Source organism: Balaenoptera musculus, chromosome 13, assembly GCF_009873245.2.
Source record: "Balaenoptera musculus isolate JJ_BM4_2016_0621 chromosome 13, mBalMus1.pri.v3, whole genome shotgun sequence".
Taxonomy (NCBI): Eukaryota; Metazoa; Chordata; class Mammalia; order Artiodactyla; family Balaenopteridae; genus Balaenoptera; species Balaenoptera musculus.
The window spans coordinates 67,430,715-67,452,245 of NC_045797.1; the positions used below are offsets into that span (position 1 = coordinate 67,430,715).

Sequence of the window (21,531 nt, forward strand, 5' to 3'; positions counted from 1 at the left end):
GAAGTGGACCAAGGGGGGCTAATATCAGCAAATCCTACACATGATGAAGAAGGGAGGGACTGGCTGATGGACATCAGGGCTGGAGAGATACACACCCTGAGGAGCGGGTGGGCAGAGTTGCGCCTCCAGGCTGTGGAACTCACTGGATTCGAAGGCCTGACGTCCACCTGATTCATTTGTTTGAAGTGCTTGAGTCTGTCCGGGCGTACCTGATGATGACCTGCTGTGTGCAGGCACCCGGCTGGGCACTCAGAATCAGGCGAGCACTCTATGCTCACTTCCTGCCATCCCTGGGGCTCAGTGGCTCCATGGACCATCAGGATAGAAGGACATGAGGTAATGATGGATATACAGACTCAGAGGACAGAATGGGCGCCTGGGCCAACCATGTCTGTCATGGAAATGAAATTCATGGGTACAGAGGAAAACATCGTTCGGTCCCAGGACCCCACCTCCTCAAGAAGGAAGGACCCTTTTAATGGCAAAATAATTTTGCAGATGCTCTCTTTATTGAACAAAATTTTATTGAGGGTTTAATATATGCCAGATGTAGGCTAGTAGCTGTCTTTTAATATCAGTTGATTCAATCAATAATAGCAAAGGCCATTAAGGAGTCAGTAATCTCTTTATTAAAGGTGGCGGTCATTGACCGCTATAGTGTCTATAGCTGTTTGGAACATGGTAATCCTGTAGGTAATGGCTCTAGAGAAGAGGCTTAGTACAAGACGGCTTCTTGGATGTCAGAGGTCAACAGCGCAGGGGTGAGAACCTCTGACTGCAACTAATGCTTAGGTTTTCATCTTTGGCTTCAACTTTGCCAAATACCAATGCTGCCTCCAAAATGCGTGGAGGGGTATTTTCTCGGCTATGTCAGGAGCCAGGAATGTGAGGGCCCAGCACCATTCACATCTCATCACTTTTCAAAATGGATTTTTGCCACTTTTAATATTTTGTGTCCCCCATCTGCATTCTTTGCTTCTTCCTTTCATCTTTCCCTCTTACCCTCATAGGTGTCAATTTTAAAATATATCCCTAGTCTGTTTTTCACTTGGTGAAACAGTTCCTCCCCCATGTCCTGTGACCCTTCATCTCTAAATGCAGAAGCTACTTAAGGAAGGAACAGATAGCAATATTATTCTGTCTTTTATTAGTATATACATTATCCTTTGGAAATAGCCCCTCAGAAACTGCGAGCAAAGAAATTATTCCACTTCAGTGGGCCTCTTTTCTCCCACCTATAAGTAGGATATTGGTCACAACAGTGTCCCTGAAGGGAACTCAGGTACCCTGAGGTGCTACACACTCACACACATGCTCAAAAGAATTCCTTGGTCAAGCAAATTTCAGAGCCACGCAGACTCCCCTCATTGATTCTCAGTACACATTAGCGTATAGCAAAGACTCTGATAATTCCTGTGATAAAGAAACCTATTTAACCCAGGAATTCCCATGCCTGTTGGATTGAATTCTATCCCACAGCCTGCTTTGGGACATACTGGACAAAATCCTCTCTGAGTACTGGGCCGGATACACCCATAACCATGACTGCCCGAGCTGCCAAAGGAAGTGCCGCATTCAGTGGCAAATAGGGGGAAAAACCCTGGTTCCAAGTCCTTCTTTGCCCAGGATGGATATAAATGGCACTGAGCACACTGGCTACGCTCTGCACTGCTAGTTTTAAGTATCGGTTTTGCCACAGCATCCACACCTCCCCCACCGCGCACACACACACACACACACACACACACACACACACCCCATGGGTTACTGACTATCTGCTTCTGTGCAGACTGATTAGCGGCGCAGTTAATTTGCTCTGAGCAGCCAAAGACAGGGAGCCCAGATAAACCCGGCCCGTGGGTTAATGCCTGGGAAGATTTAGTCCCTGCAGCACACCAGACTCATGGAGCATTTGAGACATCAGTGGTCCTTGCATCCAGGATGGGGCTAAGACACAAAGAGACCCAGGGGGAGCTAGGACTGGGTCCTCTTTGGCAGGAACAGAAAGCATTTTCCTGGAGAGAGAAAAGATTGTTCTAATACTATAGCAAGATGGATGCATATTCCCCTTGGAAATATATTACTTTCCTTTTCCCCAGGAAAAGGGGACTGTCTCTCACAGTGCCCAGTACTTCTCAGCCTGACAAGGTCCCGGGAGAAGCCCAGCACAAGAGCCATTTCCCAAGACCCCACAGCACCCTCCAGGAGCAGCCCCCTCCATAACTGCAGAGCCCTCTATGAAGCACTCACTCTGTGCCTCTGACTACAGGTGCTCCTAACAATCCAGTGAGGCCAAGAGTGTCATGCTGATTTCACAGACCAGGACACGGTGGCTTGGACAGAGGCAAAGCGGTCAGCCCCAGGCCACACAGCCAATAAGGGACGAGCAGGATGAAGCCCAGCTCAGCTCAGCTGAGCACCGAAATGTGCCCTTACGGCATCTGTGTGCTGCATCTGTATTCACTTGGGTACCGTGCGCTGTGCCCATGGGTCCTCCGGCCCTTCTCGGACACGCTCTCCTGAGAAGCTCAGTTTTAACTCCTAGAATCCTACTTCCCCCAACCCAGATCCTTAAAGCCCAGTTCAGGGCAGTTTCGGCTCCACCCTGTTGACTGTGTGACCTGAGGCTCTCTGAGCCCTCAGCCCTCTCATCTTTAATACAGAGGTAACCTCTCTTCCCTACCGACCACACAGGATGTTGCATCAAAGGAGATCATGTCCTGGGACTTGCTCTGTTACATGTAAGGCCCTGCCCAATGGTCCATGGGCAGAGACTATTCCCCTCCCTGAGTCATCTCCCCCAGATTTGAAGCATGCCCTAGACAAACTCCTCTCTGCCTCCTTCAGACCCCTGCTATCGCTCCAAGGAGTCTCAGGGAGGCCCCGATCTGTGGCCGGCATCTGGGTAAACCCTAGTTCGGCTGTAATCAACCAACGAACCCCCTTGTTCACTGAACCACGGCAGCGAGCTAAGGGTCGTGCTGGAGACCACGGAAGTGGACGCTGAAGGCCCTGCCTCGGGTGCCTCTAAGTTTCCCTGGGGACATGGTAAAATAGGCACAGAAGAGCACAGTGAATGTGACGCTGCATGACGACGTGTTGCTGCAGACTTGGGGGTTTAGGAATTTAAAAGACACCAAGGAGGGCGTAGCCCTCAGAAAAGACTTCCCAGGGCTCCACCAGGCTGTGGGGAGGCAAAGACGGGGTGCATCTCGGGGGCAGCGGGGGTGAGGGGGCGGCAGCAACTTTTGCACAAAAGAGAATTCATGCAGAAAAGCCAGAGATGGCTCTTCAGCTGCCCAGCATTTTCTGGAAGCTTTCCTTTTTCAATCCACTTCAGGTCTAGGTCTTCAGGAAGAAAATTAATTTTTTTTAAATATTTTTAAGCATTTAACTAGAGCATTTCTAAAATAACATTAGCCCCCTTGATTTCTTCACAGGCCTGTTTGTACGTTTGGGGGATTCAAATGTTTATGAAGACTGAGGTGGAAGAATGGGCAGAAAAAATGCAAAGGGGCAGGATGTCTGCCAGTACCGGTTCCTGTGGTTTAGGGTTCCGTCCCTACTCATCTGGGAGCTGTGACCCTGTAAATGTTGCGCCCACCTGCAGAAATGGAGTCTTTGGTCTGGGCTGAGCCCAGGCATCTGCATTTTTTTTAAAGCCACCAGGTGATTTCGAATGTGCAGCCAGGGCCGAGACCCTGGGGGTGGCGCACCTGTTTGGCCTCCTAGCAAGCATGGGAAGCGAGTGTTTCAGATCTTCTCTCCCCCAAGAGCTTCTCATCAGCCGGTCATTTCTGTCTGCCACAGAATCAGCCCTCCTCCCTGGCCATGCTGGACCTCCTGCACGTGGCTCGGGACATCGCCTGTGGCTGCCAGTATCTAGAGGAAAATCACTTCATCCACCGGTGAGTCTAAGTGACCTTGCTCTACCCTCGCCTTCTGTACGCTTCCCTACATGTCTCAGGGGCCCAGATCACGCCTTCAGAGCAGAACAATAGGTCTCTCTCCAAAGGTGTTTGGATGGTTCAGCTTTGTTTGTCTTTAAGATGGTTATTACTCTACCAGGGCTTCATTTGGCCCATATGTAAAGTGGGATCATAAAACATCCACACCAGCGCTGGAGACCCAGATGAGCTATACCTGACCCCCTGCAGGAACTCCTGCCTGTGTCAAGTCCTAGATCATGTGAACGTTTCCATGTCTAGAAAACTGGGTTCCTTACAGGAAGTTTAAGGAGTTTATATTTTCACATATCTGACTATGGGTAACTCGAAGGCAAGGACCCTGTTTTATTCATCTTCATATCCCTGGCACATAGTGGGGCACAATAAATGTTTATTGGATAAATTATTTTTTTTCTAAAATACTCTGAAATGAAGAATAATGATTATTTTCTCCACCTCTGTACTTCATTTCTTCTACTCTGTATGATCCTCGTGTTTAAATGGCGTTTGCATTGGTGCATCAAGTCCATGTGTAATGCTATAGACATGAGAGATGACGCGTATTCCTTTCCATGTGGCCATCAATGGCTTTCTCAGCAGACAGCTTGATTCTGAAACCTGGAAAGTCAAATAGATCGATAGGCTCTTTGCAAAGCTCTTCCTAACCATTTGCTTCTAATTTAGCAAATAACAACCTGGTGAACGAATAAACACTCATTAACCCATCAAAGAGTATAAGACATGTTCCTAATAATTAGAATATGTAATACAACGTAGAAAATGAGAGAATCTGTATGAGTTTAGAAATAGAAAAGCGTGTAGGTAGATAGCAAGCTATGCTTCCTTCCCTGATAAAAATGGGGAAGTTGAAGATCAAGAAATACACTGGCCTAGCTTCCCAAAACCATTCCTGAAGCAAGGCGAGAAGCTCACATCGGCTCATCCTTTGACTGTCACCTCATCATTTTGATCTTCAGATCTTCCTCTTGATTTTCAACCTTTCCAACTTGCAGATCATTGTGCTTGATAGAAATAACAGAAGTAAAAGAGAAGCCGGGCTCAGTTCTTTCTGTTCTCATCCAACCCTGCCATTGTCATTCTTGCCCTTTTTAATGTGTACACAACTTTCCATAAATCTCAGCTCTGGGCTTTATTGTTGTTCAGACATGACAAGGTTGTACTCTTTTTGGAATTAGTCCTTGGCTAAAGCCATCATTCCATCTTTTGTCCACGTCCTCTAAGTCTGGGCTCATCCGAGAGCAACATGTGCTGTCACCTTGGTGACTTCAGAACTCTCCCTTCACTTCTCCCTGAGGTCGTTTCTGCCTTTTTAAAAAAAAAAAAGATTTATTTATTATTTTATTTATTTTTGGCTGCTTCGGGTCTTAGTTGTGGCACGTGGGACCTTCGTGGAGGCATGCGGGCTCTTCGTTGCTGCGCACAGGCTTCTCTCTAGTTGTGGCGTGCAGGTTTTTTCTCTCTCTAGTTGTGTCGCACGGGTTCCAGAGCACGTGGGCTCTGTAGTTTGTGGCACGCAGGCTCTCTAGTTGAGGCATGCGAGCTCAGTAGTTGTGGTGCACGGGTCCAGTTGCCCCGCGGCATGTGGGATCTTAGTTCCCTGACCAGGGATCAAACCCGCATCCCCTGCATTGGAAGGCAGATTCTTTACCACTGGACCACCAGGGAAGTCCCCGATTCTGCCTTTTTATCTCCACTCCCACATTAGTCACCAAGCATTCAGATTCTCTGACTGAGGGATCATATTCATCTTTCCTCTGATGTTTTGAAATCTGCTTTCCTAGAAGCCTGATAACATGTTGACTATATCCAGTGCTGTTATTACAGATAATAAGATAACAGGGTCATATTCTCTTAAGATTCTTATGGCTTCCATATCTGTAAATAGTTACTGAAGGTCAGAATGAGATCCCAGAGTAATAGTTTGTTGCTCCTTTTATCTTTTTTGAGAAATGAAATTGTCAAAGATTGAATCAATAATGTATCAGATGATCTGCTTTATAAGCAAAGGGTTACTATTAGCAGAAATTGTCCATCTCGATCAAAGCTGTCTTCTGAGGTAATTGGTTTGAAGAAAGCATCTTTTACATCTTCTAACTGGCTTGAGGTCTGTGGCACACTCCCCCAATAGGTTTACCTTAATTCTCTTTCCTCCACCCAGTGTCTGCCTCAAGATTCGCAGACTCCCACGCACCCACACCCGCTGAATTCAGAGTGGAACTCCCTCACCAGATCCACATGCTCCCATTTTCCTATTAGATCTGTTTCCTTTGGACATGCTTTATTGCCATTTCAAGAAATATGTGTCATTCTACCAATTCTTGATGTGTTCTATGATGTTACATTTACTTTCCTGCCATTAGATTCAAGATCAATTTTTTAAGCAACCATTCCCTGCACATCAATGGAAAGACCTTTCCGGATCCATAAATATTGTTCCTGGTCTATTTCACTATATTACTCTTGAGAAGCAAAGGTTATATCTCCTACTATTTTTTTCTTCTTTTTGATGGCATATATGTTATGCTTTTATGGTTTCCTTAGGGCATTTTATGCACCATTGCTCCTCGAAATTCAACTTAAACCTTCTGGATCAGGGCAGTGGCACTAATGACATCCATCTCCCACCCTGACCCATTGTTCTGATCTCCTAAGCCATGATGCCCTATCCAGACCCTATTTTTTTTTTAATACTATCCAGTTGTTTATTCTCCATGTCCTTCTTTCTCAGCCAAAGGTCAGAACCTTCATGAAACCAACTGAAAATGTGAAAACACCACCTGTTCCCCCCAAGGAGTACTTTTTTATTTTCCCATCCAGGACTTCAATATTATTAGAAACCCATTCCAGACTTCTTCTGGCTGCATCCTTAATCCCCACATGCATGTCAAGAATGGGTTAGCAGTCAGTGAGTAGAAGTTGATGGATCTTGGAAAGCTTCTGATCAGGGCTTACAGGTGTGCTACGGGAGAATAGGCCATCTGGAGCATAACAACTAAGGAGAGAAGATAACTTTCTAACTCGAAAGAAGTGATTCTTCGGCCACATAGCTATGATGCATACAGCTTAGCAAAGCCTTTAGATAAAATCATGGATGTAAAAACCATAATGGCTTATTAACAAATAAAACTAGAAATATTTGGGAATACTTTGACCTACTTGAATCTGATCATGGAAATTATGCTGTTCCAGAACACTCCTTCATCCAACCGGCAAAAACCAACCAGCAATCTGTACAGAACAATAGCCTAAAGCCAAATGCATTTCTTATGTCCCTCTATTATCTTCTTTTAGCTTAAGTTTTTTTGATAAAATAAGGATAATAATAGCACCTTGTGTCTTACAGAGTTGTGGTGAGAATTAGATATGAAGCACATAGAACAGTGCTTAAGTACACAGTAAAAGGCCAATCGATTTTCTAGTTCCTATTATAGTTATTTTCATTATTATTATCCCATTTAACATTTCAATCATCTCCCCAAATCCTTTTCCATTTCCCTGTTAGTTCTGAGACCTAGAATTGCTTAGCTATTTCTTTCATACTAAAGTATAATGTAGAAAGGAACTATAGGGAAGAAAAGGGAACTATCTGAACCTTCACATTGGAGGTGAAAATCCTTGTGCTGAATATTATACATTTATCTTTTCAAGAATAAAATTAGGAAATGCATTTTCTCATTTTTTTTCTTCCCAGGGACATTGCTGCCAGGAACTGCCTCTTGACCTGTCCAGGCCCTGGAAGAGTGGCCAAGATTGGAGACTTCGGAATGGCTCGAGACATCTACCGGTGAGTAAAGACTGCCATCACCCATCAGAGCTCACCTCCTCAGCTTAACCCCCTCAAGAGAGTGTGACAAGGCTGCTTGTGCCCTAAAGCATCTCTGGTGCCTTGTCAACTTGCCACCTAAAATGTCATTAAGTTCCTTTTCAGGACATGGGAAGCCTTAATCATTGCTCATGCCTGAAGGGCTAATTCTAGGATCACACTGCCTGCAGTAATTGACACTAAGCTGTTAATTAGATTGTCTTTCTGGTTCCAACTCTATAGTCCTAGCATGTTCGGAGACACAGAATAACCTGGATACTTGATATGGAAAACGTTTCTAAGTAAACTTTAACTTACTTAACCCCTTTCCTCAATACTCAGGAATTCTAAACAGGCTTAGCTTCCGTCACCCCAAGCAAGAGCACCTTAGAACTGACAGGAAACTGGGCCCAGCTCATCGCTCTTCTTTTCTCACACCAGGAGACACAGGAGTGTAGTTCAAAGTCCAAAGGTACTTAGCTCAGCTTCATTTCTTTTTCCCTGTCATATTCTTAAGGCTACTTTAAAAAATAAGGTAAATTTTAATTAAAAAAAAAAAACCTCTATTATACTTTATCCCACTCTTCTCTTCCCAACCCCTAGTTTCTTCTTCTTTTTTTTTTTTTTGGTCCGTGCTGCACTGCATGGGGGATCTTAGTTCCCCAGCCAGGGATTGAACCCGTGCCCCCTGCCCTGCAGTGGAAGCGCGGAGTCCTAACCACTGAACTGCCAGGGAATTCCCGTTTCTTCTTTGTCTGATTATTTACAACAGTGACTCACTCCATTAGCTGAGCAAGTCACTCCCTTGCATGGTCACTAATTACACCTTCCCTAATCCGGAGGTAGAGAGAGGAGGGATGGTCATGTAGACCTTTCAGTCTTTGGAGAATAAGGGAGATCTTGAAGGCCTCCCACGGAACTGGTAAACAATCTCCGTGGGGTAAGAATGCTGATGGCATCCTGTTACCACAGGATAGCAGTACATGGGAAATTTGGAGTTAGCAATGTTTTCAGCTACGGTCATCTACCACTGGTATCCACCACGTACCCTGGTAATGCTCCATTTCACCCTCTTCTATCACCCAGAGTCTCAGCGTTCCTTCCCCTCCTGTCTCAGAGCACCCTGGGAGAGCCTGTGCTCTAAGACACAAACGTTGCAGTGAGACTTAGTGAGTCACATGATCTGGCCCTTCCTCTCCATCCTCAGCACCGACAGTTCCCCAGCTCTAGGCTTCACCGCCCAACTTCCCTACAGCCCCGTCTTCCCACAGGCACCGTGCAACGCCACGTCAGGAATGGTCTTCCTCGAGAGCTGCTTTGCCGTTCCAGCTCCAACAGCGCCCCCAAGAAACTTCTCCTATACTCTACCCCCACCTTGGGTAGAACAAATGCATTCTTCATTGGTCACCGAGCTTCGTACATACCTACATCATCACATGTGTTGTTGTTCTTACTGCAGTTGATTCTGTCTGTTTCTTCCACTAAACCATACATTGGAAGAGAGAGACTATGACTTATTTATGTCCTCAGCACGTGGCAGAACACCTGACACATACTCAGTACTCAGTTCATGTTTATTGGAGTAATTAATTAATCTAGGCAGCTGGTGGGGAGACACCTCCCATAACACACCAGGCGTGGGAGCACAGGGCTGGGGTGGAGCTGGCTTCAGTGGTATGAATTCATTTATTAGCTTTTATCAGTGACTTGCATTAATGACATCAGTGACAAAAACTAGTGAGTCACCTCATACCATGGAAGCCAGGTGCTCTCCTGGGGGCTCTGCTATGGCACGCAGCTTCCCGCCCGCCGCCTAGAGGGTTCCATGTCGAGCACCTGTATTGAATTAGATGCTGTGTGAGTGCCGAGGAGGGTCCAGAGTAGGACACCAGCCCTGCCCTCAGTTCTCCCATTTTGGATCTCGCGTTACCGTGGATCATCAGGAACAGTACTTATAAGGTTGGCGTCATGTTATTCATTGAGTTATAATAAACAAAACCCACCAGGGAAATCTAACTATCTGCCAGCGGGTATTTTTAGTCATTGCACAGATCTTTCCTTTCACGCCTGCAGTGGGCTGTTTTGTCTCCTATGAAGCGACACTAAGGTTGTTAACTAGGTGGTCTGTGTCCCCTGCTCCCCTCCTGAACCACAAGCGCCCCTTGTTAATTTCCATCCGTTAACGGGTAGACCTTGTTGTTGCCACTCTCTCAAGGTACGTGGCTCAGAGCCATTTCCAGAACCAAGTCCGCTTTTCTCTTCTCCCTGCAGAGCGAGCTACTACCGAAAGGGAGGCTGTGCGATGCTGCCGGTCAAATGGATGCCCCCGGAGGCCTTCATGGAAGGAATATTTACTTCTAAAACAGACACGTGGTGAGTCTTTCTGCTGCCCTCCTCCAGGTCTCACTGTGGGCCTTAAGGTAAAGCTCGTGAGCCAAATGATCCCACACTCTCGTGGGGAAGGGTAAGAGGAGAAGAATCAACACACCTCTCCAACGGGGGCTCTCAGAGGTTGGCGTACATCAACAGAGCATCGGAACCACCGGAAAGGCTTTGGTAAAACACAGGTAAACACGGGACCCCACCCTGAGAGCTTAGGATTCAGAAGGTCTGAGGTCGCTGAGAAGTTGCATTTCTAACAAGTTCCCAGGCAATGCTGGTGCTGCAGGCTGGGGGACCACACACTGAGAGCCACACAGAATAACAAAGTTAGATTTATTCCAGGAATGCAACATTGAGTTAAGACTAGAAAAATTGATCAATGAAATTCTCCACATCGACAGAATCACGGAGAAAAGGAAATAATTATCAGCACAAAAGTGCTGCAGGTGATGGTGGTGGTGAGACCCCTTCTACAGCTAAAAATCAGTTTGGAAAACACTGTCTGCACGTTAGATCTCCAGAACTTCTTCATCCCGCATAACTGAGACCTTGTATTCCTTGACCAACATCTTCCCCTTCCCCTCCCCTCAGCCCCTGGCAACCACCATTCTACTCTCTGCTTCCAAGGTTGCACTTATGAGTGTTTGTCTTTCTGTGTCTTACTTATTTCACTTAGCATACTGTCCTCCAGGTTCATCCATGTTGTTGCAAATGGCAAATTTCCTTCTTGTTTACGGCTGAATAATATTCCATGGTTTATATACATGCCACATTTTCTTTATCCATTTATCCATCAATCAATATTTAGGTTGTTTCCATATCTTGGCTATTGTGAATAATGCTTCAACGAACGTGGGACTGCAGATACCTCTTCAAGATACTGATTTTATTTCTTTTGGATGTATACCCAGAAGTGGGATTGCTAGATCTTTAGTTCTATTTTTAATTTCTTGAGGAATCTCCATACTGTTTTACATAATTCCTGTAAGAGCAACACGTAATTTTTTAAATGGCAAATTGAACCTGTGCTCCCTCCCAAAATACACACACACTCACACACACACATACAAGGGAGTCTTTACTTATTTATTTTTGGCTGTGTTGGGTCTTTGTTTCTGTGCGAGGGCTTTCTCTAGTGGCGGCAAGCGGGGGCCACTCTTCATCGCGGTGCACAGGCCTCTCACTATCGCAGCCTCTCTTGTTGCGGAGCACAGGCTCCAGACGCGCAGGCTCAGTAGTTGTGGCTCATGGGCCTAGTTGCTCCGCGGCATGTGGGATCTTCCCAGACCAGGGCTCGAACCCGTGTCCCCTGCATTGGCAGGTGGATTCTTAACCACTGCGCCACCAGGGAAGCCCCAAGGGAGTCTTTTTAGTTGCATAAAAATCAACAAGGAAAAAGACAACAACAATGACAAAATTTTGGAAACTAGAAAGTTTACAGACAAGTGGTCTCTTCCTTAGAAAACTAGAAAGTTGATATCTAGGGCCATCCAGAAGCAGCCTGGTTCACTCTGCCTGATCAGGAGCCCCAGAAAGGCCCAGGAATGGAAGGTGCCAGCACCTCTGAAAGTAGAGGCACAGCAGAGAGGAAAATGAGTTACAGATCTGTTTAAAAAGTAACTAGATTATTCCCTCACCCCGTCCCTCCTCTACCATCACACAGGGCTGGGGTTCCCTCTCTGAAGAGGTTGAACTAAAGTCTTTCCGGCCTTAGGGACATCAGACATCAGCAAGGGTGAATTCTCTACTATAAGCATGCATATATATATATATATATATATTTTTTTAAGTCTACCTACTTAAAGGTGTATGCCCCCTCCATCCCCTCAGTGCCAAGAACATGGCAACTAGGCAGAAGGAGATGAGGAGATTCTTGAAGGAGGAACTGACCAATGAAGTGAAAAACTTCAGACACCACAAGTGCTTGTGGGCTGAATAATGGCCATCCAAAGGTATCAGGCCCTCATCCCAGAAACCTGCCGCTGTTCCCTTATAAGAAAAAAAGAGTCTGCAGATGTGATTAAGTTGAGGATCTTGAAGTGAGACAGTTATCCTGGATTATCCAGTGGGCCCTAAATGCCATCACAAGTGGCATGAGAGGCAGAGGGAAGTTTCATACACACACAGAGGACAGAGGCAGAGGTTGAAGAGATGTGGCCACAAGTCAAGGAATTCCAGCATCCACCAGAAGCTGGAAGAGGCAAGGAACAGTTCTCCCCTAGAGCCTCTGGAGGGAGCCTGGCCCCGCAGTCACCTTGCTTTCAGCCCACGCGACTGATTTCAGACATCCACCCTTGAGAACTGTGAGAGAATAAACTTGTGTTGTTTTAAGCCACCAAATTTGTGGTACTTTGTTACAGCAGCCAGGAAACTAATGCACCTCGTGAAACAAGCGAGCCAGTTTGCCCTTCAGTTGACAAGCCTCATCTACATAGAGCTTCCCATCAGCTTTGTCATGTCCCAGTCTTAATACATGAACAGACAGCCAAGAATCAACAAACGCTTGAGAAAAGATTCTAATCTGAAGGAAACAAACATATAAAAAGGACCTTGGAGGAAGAAGAATGCAGAAAGCTTAGGAAAACTTTTAAAAACAATATCCTCAGAAAGTTATATTATTGCAACCATAATCTAAAGACAAAAGATTATTTAAAACAATGTTTTTAGGGGAAAAAATTTCCTGGATATAAACATATGATGAGAGAGCCCTCCAAGGGGATGGAGCATTAGTTCCCCGGAGCCCATGTGGGCAGCACACAGCAGCATCCTTTCGAAGAGCACAGGGAGGGAAAAGCAGGGAGAAGAAAGAAACTTGGCAAACACTACCTCAGCCAGGCGATCAAGGTCAACGTCAACAGTGATAGATCATGTTGATAGCATGTACCTTCACCTGATATGATGAAATGGCAATTAACCTCTGTGGTCTTTCTCCCCAAACCCAATAACTCCAGTCTAATCCTAAGAAAAACAGACAAATCCTAATTTGACATTCTACAAAATTCCTGACTGGTACTCCTCGAAACTGTCAAGGTCATCAAAAACGAGGAAAGTCTGAGAAATTGCCAAAGTCAGGAGTAGCCTAAGGAAACATGACAACTAAATATAACATGATGTTCTAATAGGGTCCTGGAACAGAAAAAGGAAATTCAGCAAAAATTAAGGAAATCTCAATAAACTATGGGCTTTAGTTAATAATAATGCCTTAATATTGGCTCGTTAATTGTAAGGAATGTATCACATTAATCTAAGATGCTAAAAATAGAGGGAATTGAGTGTGAGGTATGTGGGAACTTTCTGTATTATCTTCATAATTTCTTTACAGTCTAAAACTGTTCTTAAGAAAATAAAGGTTTTTTTTTTTAAAGATGATGACAGATGTGTGAAAGTAATAGAAAGGTTGGAAGACAGAGTTGAATAAATCTTCTAGAAAATAAAACACCTATAAATAGATGGGATAGATAGGAAAGAAAAGAAAATTAAAGGGATTAGACCATTAGACCCAATTAGCTGACAAATAGGAGTCCCAGAAAGAATGAATAGAGGAAATGAAAGGAATAAAAATATCAAAGAAATAATTCAAGAAGATTTCCCAGAAGGACATATGTTTCCAGAATGAAAGCATCTAGCAAGTGCCAAGCACTGTGAATAAAAAGAGTAACACAAGAGCCCATCATCATCACATCAAATTTCAGACCAATAGTGATCAAGATGCTGCAAGCTTCCAAGGAGACAAATAAAATCATAGTAGAAAATGATCAGAAGGAACTTCCCTCGTGGTCCAGTGGGTAAGACTCCACGCTCCCAATGCAGGGGGCCCGGGTTTGATCCCTGGTCAGGGAACTAGATTCTGCATGCATGCAGAATGCATCTAGCAAGTCTGAGTTGTCTATTAAAATAGGCTGGTGGAGATGGCGGTACCTGAGTTTGAAGCTCAGAGAACTGCAGCGAACTGTGGATGGAATCAGCTGGAGATTTAAATACGATACAGTAACTTTTGGGTTCCCATTTTTTCTAAAAGTGCGCCCCACCCTCTACCATAATTGGGGCCAGTGGTGGTTCAGATGGAAGGGGCAGGCAGAGGGTGAACACGGAGACATAACTGGAGACAATCTTCCACCTTCAAGTTATGAATAAAGGAAAATAAAGTTTAGCTTTAAAAGGTGATAAACATAGCACAGTTGTGACTTTAAAACTTTTTCATCAGATTATCTTCATTGATTCAAATTTTTAAAATAATTTCATCAGCAATCACTTAAGCTATTTCTATAATTTCAGGCAGAGCAAGTTCAATACCAGGAGAAACGGAGTGGGATTTTTTTCTTATATTTGTTTTTGTTTGATTTTGAATGCTTTGGTGCAAAGCTTTGGACCTTGTAGTTCCTATTTAGGACAGGTTTAGCTTATAGGTGATTAAAGAACCATTTGGCATACAAAATATAGATTTACCTTATCTGTAGGATTGCTAGATAAAATACAAAATGGCCAGTTAAAATGGAATTTCAGATGAACAGTGAATAATGTTTTGGTATAAGTATGTCCCATGCAGTGTTTGGGATACACTAATACTATAAAGTATTTCTTGTTTATCTGGAATTCAAATGTTACTGAGTGCCCTGTCTGGTTATCTGCTAAATCTGACAACACTACTTACCTGAAATTATCCACGTTCTATAATCAACATGACTTCTTGCTCCCTTGAACTCTAAAGTAAGAAAATAAACACCTATTTTCAGTCTATATAGTGGTTCTCTCAAAGGATACTGCAATCTATCTCCCTAGCTGTCTAGACAAGCAGAAAACATATCGCTGGAATTCTTTAAGCCCTGCTGCCAGTTTCATCCATGATTTTGCTTATTTTGTTTTGCCTTGGGGGCAGACCACCAAACAGAGAGGAATAATATATGCACCAGGCAATTTGTAGGTAGTAGAATTAAGAGATCTAATCATGTATTCCAGTCTGTCTTGAATTAGCTGTATAGTAACCTCTGCTTCAGCCTTCTCACCTAAAATATATGGAAAATATCTTTGCCCAATTCTCCTCACAAGAACCTTTGAAATTTCACCTAAATTATGTCAATAAAAAGTACTTGTGTTCCTTAGGAGATGGAGGAACTACAGTTCTTTACAATTTTTGAGATAATATTTATTAACATCAGAAAACTACAACCAGACACAAAAATAAAAATAGGCTTTTTCTTTTCTGTCAAAAAGCTAATTATGAAATTAAAGTTTTAAAAGACAAGTTTTAGTCAAAATATCAAAGCAGATGATTTTGGAACATGATAAAAATCATTATAAAGTTCATTTAAAGCAAATAAATGAGAAATCAAATACATTTCTTTAAAAAGAGAGAAATAAGGGGAAAATGCCCTACCAGATATTAAAACATAAATACACAAAAAGTAAAAGAGTGTAGTATCAATGCAAGAAGCAGACAAATCGATGAAGTGAATAGATAGTCTGGAACAGACCTGCTTTACTCACAAGTCAATAGTTGAAGAGAAAATTATTTTAGGAATATGTATTGTTCAAAAAGTGGTTTTAGAAGAGCTAATAAAGTGACATCCTTACCTCACACTATACACCAAACTCAATTCCGACTGGATTTGGGAAGAGAGAAGAAAACAAATACAACTGGAAGAAAATAGCAAATATTCATCTAATTGCTGGTAAAGAGAGGATTGTAGAATCTATAAAACAGGTGGAGGAAATCACAAAAAAATTTTAAATAGATTTGACTACCTAAAAATAAAAATCTTTGGCATGCTAAAAAGGAGAATTAGAAAGCAACTAATAGAAGTTATTTGAATTTTGGATAAAAGGTTAACATCTTTGATATATAAAGTATGTATGTCTATAAATCAAAAAAACTGATAGATACCAAAACAATATGTGGTTTAAAATGGACAATATGTGGTTAAATATGAACCATTCATAGGAAAAAAAAATGAATTAACACACACACTCAACCATGTTAATTATCAAGTCAATAAACATAATTTAAAATATTCTACCATTTTTTACCTTAAAAATCAGCAAAAGTTCTCAGTGTTGGTGGGAGTGCCTGATTCACAATGCTGGTTGATGATCAGAGTGACCCCTTGGGAAGTCGAATGGACAATATGGGTAAAGAATGTTTCAGTGTTCATATTATTTTGACCTAGTAATTCCTTTAAAATTATCCTAGATTTTACTAGATTATCCTAATTCTAAATTCAGGAAATTTATCCTAAGGAAATTGTCCTTTTAAAAATGTATAAAGATGTTCAGCACAGTATTTTTTAAATATTTGAAAAATTGAAAACAGTCTGGAAATGATACGGCAAATTATGGCACAACTACTCAGTGGAACACTTTACAGCCACGTCAAATTCTATTTATAAAAATGTTGGCATTAGCATGCAAAATGTTTATGCTATAATGGAATTTGCAAACAAATCACAGCAATTATATAAAAAAAAATCAAAGCACAGAAACTTGAACCAAAAAAATAACATGCTGGTTATGTTTTTAGGGAGCTTCACATGTGACTACTTTCTCATTCTTTTCTTTTTCTCCATATGAAGAGTTCTTTATTGTGGAAAAAATGTGAAATTTAAAAAATTAAAATTTTACATGTGTGTATGTCTGTGTGTGTCTATGTATGTGTGTCTGTGTATGTGTATGTGTTTATGTCCCTGTGTATATGATATGTATGTGCGTCTGTGTATTTATGTGTGTCTGAGTGTGTATGTGTACACGTGTGTGTGTCAGTGCCTGTGTCTGTGTGTGTACCCGTATCCACATCTCCCGTCCTGTGCGCAGGTCCTTCGGAGTGCTTCTGTGGGAAATCTTCTCTCTTGGATACATGCCGTACCCTAGCAAAAGCAACCAGGAGGTTCTGGAGTTTGTCACCAGTGGAGGACGGATGGACCCACCTAAGAACTGCCCCGGGCCTGTGTACGACTCTTTTAGGAATTTCTACAAGTTACTAAGCACAGTTTTCCTTTTCAAAAAATATCTGCAGCCACATATGCTTTTTTGTTTTAAAATGAAGGAACAGATGGCTGACCTCATTTAATATGCCCCAAGAGAGGAATATGTCTGTGGCTTCAATGGGTTAGTCTTCCAGCCCCTTGAAAGCAATAATGTCACACCTGAAAAGGTATCCATCGTCTGGATGGAGGCTGTGGACTCACCAGGCTCACACGCCTCAAGCACCTCCTAGGAATCTGTGTCCCAGACTCCGCCCCTGCTGCCCTACACCATGGGTCTTGAGTCTCCTTTAAGTGTTTCTATTCCCTGCGTTTTCTGCTGTCCTGTCTGACATCCCTCCTTCCCACAAACAAGGCAGATGGGAAATAGAATATTCTGTCCCAGAGGTGACTTTAATTCAGGACTGGAACGAGAGGAGCCATATGTAACGTAAACACCAGGATGTCCATGTTCACGAGCCCTATGTTATATACACCTTCATACTCTGCCCATCAGCAGTTGGCAGTTGGCAACACGTGCCAACACGGGACAAGATGAGTCCCCACCCTCGAAGACAGTGCCATTCCAGTCCCATTTAGAAAAGTGCTGGGGGAAAAAACGAATTTTTCATCCTGTTTCTCTTGATTTTAATTAATGTGCTTGTTCTTATTTTAGATACCGGATAATGACCCAGTGCTGGCAACATCAGCCTGAAGACAGGCCCAACTTTGCCATAATTTTGGAGAGGATTGAATACTGCACCCAGGTATAAACATTTCCGCCCCCCTTGGCCAGCATTTATATGGAAAAGTCTTGAAGATGGCAAATACCAAAATGTGAAATAACAGTTACACCAGCCAGGAAATATGAGTTACGATCATGAGGACGAATGTTAATTATCTATGAAGTAAAATGAGTAGTATCTCAGTTTGCCTGTTTTGTAGACAAATACTAGTCGCTGCCACTTAGAGGAGTTGAGGCTTGGAGAGGTTTTGTGCAAGCCACACAGCTTCCCCGCCCTCCCGCTGGTCCCTATGCAAACCCCGCTCCCATTTCCGTCAGCAAGGACTAAGTTTTTCCTCTTTTGATAGAAATGGGATACCATTTTCCGCAGATGACTATGCCTCCTACCTCCTCAAGAGCGGAGGTCATCAAGTGAGAACCCCCGCCCCTCCGTTTCCTTCGCCTCTGCATCTGCGCGTCCTCAGTGGGGCCGTGCCCTCCTCTCCTTCAGGGCGGCCCCTCCTCCCGCGCCGCCCGCACCACTTTCAGGCCAACACTTACCTCCGCTCCGCTGTATGTGCTTTCTTTCCCTCTCTTGCCTCTCATTCTGTCAGGATATCTAATTCTGGAGAACATTTTAGAAGTCAGACAATAAACCACTACCTCTCTAAACTCCCTCTCATCTTAGTTGTGACAATAGACATACACATTTTCACACTAGTCATTTCCTGTCCTCTAGATTCCATCTTTTCGGGCCCTTTGGGCTCGGAAGGCGTCTGTCTACACAGACTTCAAGTTATTCGGGGTTCTTTCAGAGAACTTTATGTTCAGTGGCTTTTAGGTTATTATGTTGTAATATTAATGGAATACATCCACTTAAGTATATATACTTTGGAGTAATTTTCTTCTCCAAAGTACATAAGAGCCCTCTTAAAAGCAAGGAACTCTGTACAAGCATATTTTGAATGCCTCACTATAGAGATTAATGATTAATAGGGAAGGAATTAAGACTAAAGCAGAGAGAATTAGAAGGTAGTTGTTTTTTATTCTTAAACTCTTTACTGATGAATACTGGACCTATATGTTTTTCTGTTAAACTGAAGTAATGGTTTTTCCAATTTGCATAAAATATTACAGAATCAAGTTTCTGCAACTTTAAGCTTTCTACCACAAATTTTCCTCAAATCTCTGGCAACTGCCTTCTGCTTTTCTATATTAGTCTGTCGCTGTAAAAATGATCTAGCACAGAGCTGATTTTGTAAATGGTTTTCCTCTTAGCACTTCAGTATTTCCTGGGTTTCATCAGATACAGACTAGTTAAAGAACTGTTAAAGAACTAGTTAAGAACTGCATTGTGATATCGGCTCGTGTAATGATACGATGACAATACCCAGAAATGTTATAATCAAGTGTAGCCCATCCAAACATGATGGAAATGGAAAGAAGAGAACTAGAAGTTAACCTGTTAAGCCCACATAGTGTGTCTTTCCTCTCCTACCCTCCCCTTGCCCCCAACACACACACAAACACACACACACACTTGAAGTCAAACACATAGACTTTTTAGTTGAAAGGATTTCAACTGGAATCATTTTTTTAAAGTAATTTACAATCTTTTAAATCCATTAATCTCTAAGATTTGCCCAAAGGTGGTCTCTGCAAAGTCTTTCCTGACCCCTCTCGCCTGCCCTGGCAGTGGGCCACTTCCCGGCACCCTCTCCCAGCACCTGCAGGCACTTCTGTAATAGTACTTATCCACCAAGCTCTCCAAAGATAAGGATGATTTCCCGTTTCTTATTCCCCCGTGCTTATAAATTAACAGATTCCCAATAAACACTGAATAGTCTCTTCATCTGTAAAATAAGTTCGGTTGACATCCGCGGCTAAGGGAGCTTCCAGATCCAACATGTTTGGCCTGTGGTTCAAAGTTTCTGTCCGTCCATTTCTCCCACCTGTAGGACCCAGATGTGATCAACACTGCTTTGCCCATAGAATACGGGCCCCTCGTGGAAGAGGAAGAGAAGGTGCCCATGAGGCCCAAGGACCCTGAGGGAATCCCTCCTCTGCTGGTCTCCGCTCCCCAGGCCAAGCGGGAGGAGGGCCGCGAGCCAGCCGCCCGCACGGCTCTGCCTTCCGCCTCCTCGGGCAAAGCCGGCAAGAAGCCCGTGGCCGCAGAGGCCTCTGCCCGAGGCGCCAGGGCGCCGGCCGTGAAGGGGGGACACGTTAACATGGCATTCTCTCAGTGCAACCCGCCCTCGGAGCTGCACCAAGTCCAGGGGTCCAGAAACAAGCCCACCAGCCTATGGAACCCAACTTACGGCTCCTGGTTTACAGAGAAACCCACCAAAAAGAGCAATCCTCAGGCGAAGAAGGAGCAGCGCGAGAGGGGGAACGCGGGCGGCGAGGGCGGCTGTGCTATCCTGCCCCCCGCGGCCACCGGCCGCCGTCCGGGCACCTCTCTGCTCCTCGAGCCATCCTCGCTGACCGCCAGCCTGAGGGACGTGCCTCTGTTCAGGCTGCGCCACTTCCCGTGCGGCACCGTCCACTACGGCTACCAGCAGCAGGGCTTTCCCCCGGAGGCCGCCGCCCTGGGTCCGGGCCGCTACGAGGACCCCGCGACCAAGAGCCAGCCTGCGCCCTGAGCCCGAGCCCCAGCCCGAGGGCGGCACGCGCCAGGTAACGGGGCCTCCGCAAGCCCCAGACCAAATGTCACTTTTCATTCTGTGCCAACTTGTTTCGAAGTGCCACATCAAAAGCTGTATTTTCAAATTGCTTCAAGAGGTTTCGAGCACGGGTTCATCCTGTTCTTTCAAGAGGAGAAAATCTCATAAAGACGAGGGATAAACACGAGGCCCGAATGGGGCTGCGCAGGGTTTTGACGCACGGCTGGTGTCCACCTCCCCCTGTTTCTTTCCAATCCTGTGCGCTCCACCTCCACGCACGCAGAACTGGCGCTCATGTGTTTCCTAGTTGGAGTCATAGATGCTCCCTTACCTTGTTGATGTGGGCCTGGACCACTTGAGGGCAGAGGGAACAGAAATAAGGGAGTTCTCTGCAGTGAGTCAGCGCGGGGAAAGACATTCTTTACTTGGAAAAGAAAAATCATAGACAACTCGCTGAAACGTCACTGTGGATGACGTTTGGATGTTTTCAGTTGTGATGATTCATCGACGATCGTAAAAATGTGGTAAATAGTTGTGGTAGTAGAGAGAAAATGTGTATACACTCATCTAAATGAAATGCAAATACTCAAAAGTGCTTTGAGATGACAAAACACGGGTACAGATCGAGAGATTCCAACATCCAATTAATATACCTCATGCCTTAAGAGAACCCTCCTACTAAAAGTGAACAACTGAGTGTGAGGTTTCCTACTGTGTTGAAAACTCAAGATTTAAATTATTAATTACTTATTTTAAGACTTTCCACTAAAATAAACTCCGATGATTTAAAAAGAAAAAATTTAAGCAGCAGTGATACATGGAAGCATAGAAACATATCCATTCATGGGCATTAGTGTCAAACCTTTCAACAGTTTCAATCACCAAGCTTACCAAGTTGAAGTTTCTACTCCTAGTGGTGGATCATTGGAGTAGCAGGCCCTCCGGCGGTCCTAAGAAGAGGTACTAATGCAGTATCTATCCTTCCTTCCTCGGGCTTCACCTGAGTTTTCGCTCCCTTTATCATGTGATCCTAGCATAC

General features: G+C 44.0%; 2 protein-coding genes and 1 long non-coding RNA gene across 5 annotated transcripts in view; 1 reads left to right on the plus strand and 2 right to left on the minus strand.

Annotated features, from left to right (window-relative positions):
- The window catches only part of ALK (ALK receptor tyrosine kinase), a 738,293-nt gene extending 717,098 nt beyond the window's left edge, over positions 1–21,195 (plus strand). Inside the window, exons 25-30 of the mRNA XM_036872826.1 lie at positions 3,811–3,908; positions 7,660–7,752; positions 10,042–10,143; positions 16,957–17,091; positions 17,782–17,872; positions 19,788–21,195. Coding sequence (XP_036728721.1) covers positions 3,811–3,908; positions 7,660–7,752; positions 10,042–10,143; positions 16,957–17,091; positions 17,782–17,872; positions 19,788–20,471 — 1,203 coding nt within the window. The 3' untranslated portion in view covers positions 20,472–21,195. The remainder of the gene's footprint in view (positions 1–3,810; positions 3,909–7,659; positions 7,753–10,041; positions 10,144–16,956; positions 17,092–17,781; positions 17,873–19,787) is intronic.
- CLIP4 (CAP-Gly domain containing linker protein family member 4) overlaps positions 4,396–21,531 on the minus strand; it is an 87,062-nt gene continuing 69,926 nt past the window's right edge. The window contains exons 19-20 of one of the 3 annotated variants that reach the window (XR_005022360.1): positions 21,384–21,522; positions 4,396–4,565 (exon numbers count right to left, since the gene is read on the minus strand). Coding sequence is in view for 1 of the 3 variants with exons in the window: in XM_036872830.1 (XP_036728725.1) it covers positions 4,541–4,565 (25 nt within the window). In the remaining 2 variants the exon portion in view is untranslated. The remainder of the gene's footprint in view (positions 4,566–21,383; positions 21,523–21,531) is intronic. The other 2 variants (XR_005022361.1, XM_036872830.1) reach the window with 2 other exon arrangements.
- LOC118905882 lies at positions 16,158–18,455 on the minus strand. Its single transcript, XR_005022362.1, has 3 exons — positions 18,391–18,455; positions 16,927–17,009; positions 16,158–16,252 (listed from the first exon to the last, which is right to left on the minus strand). It is a non-coding gene; the product is annotated as an uncharacterized LOC118905882 (long non-coding RNA).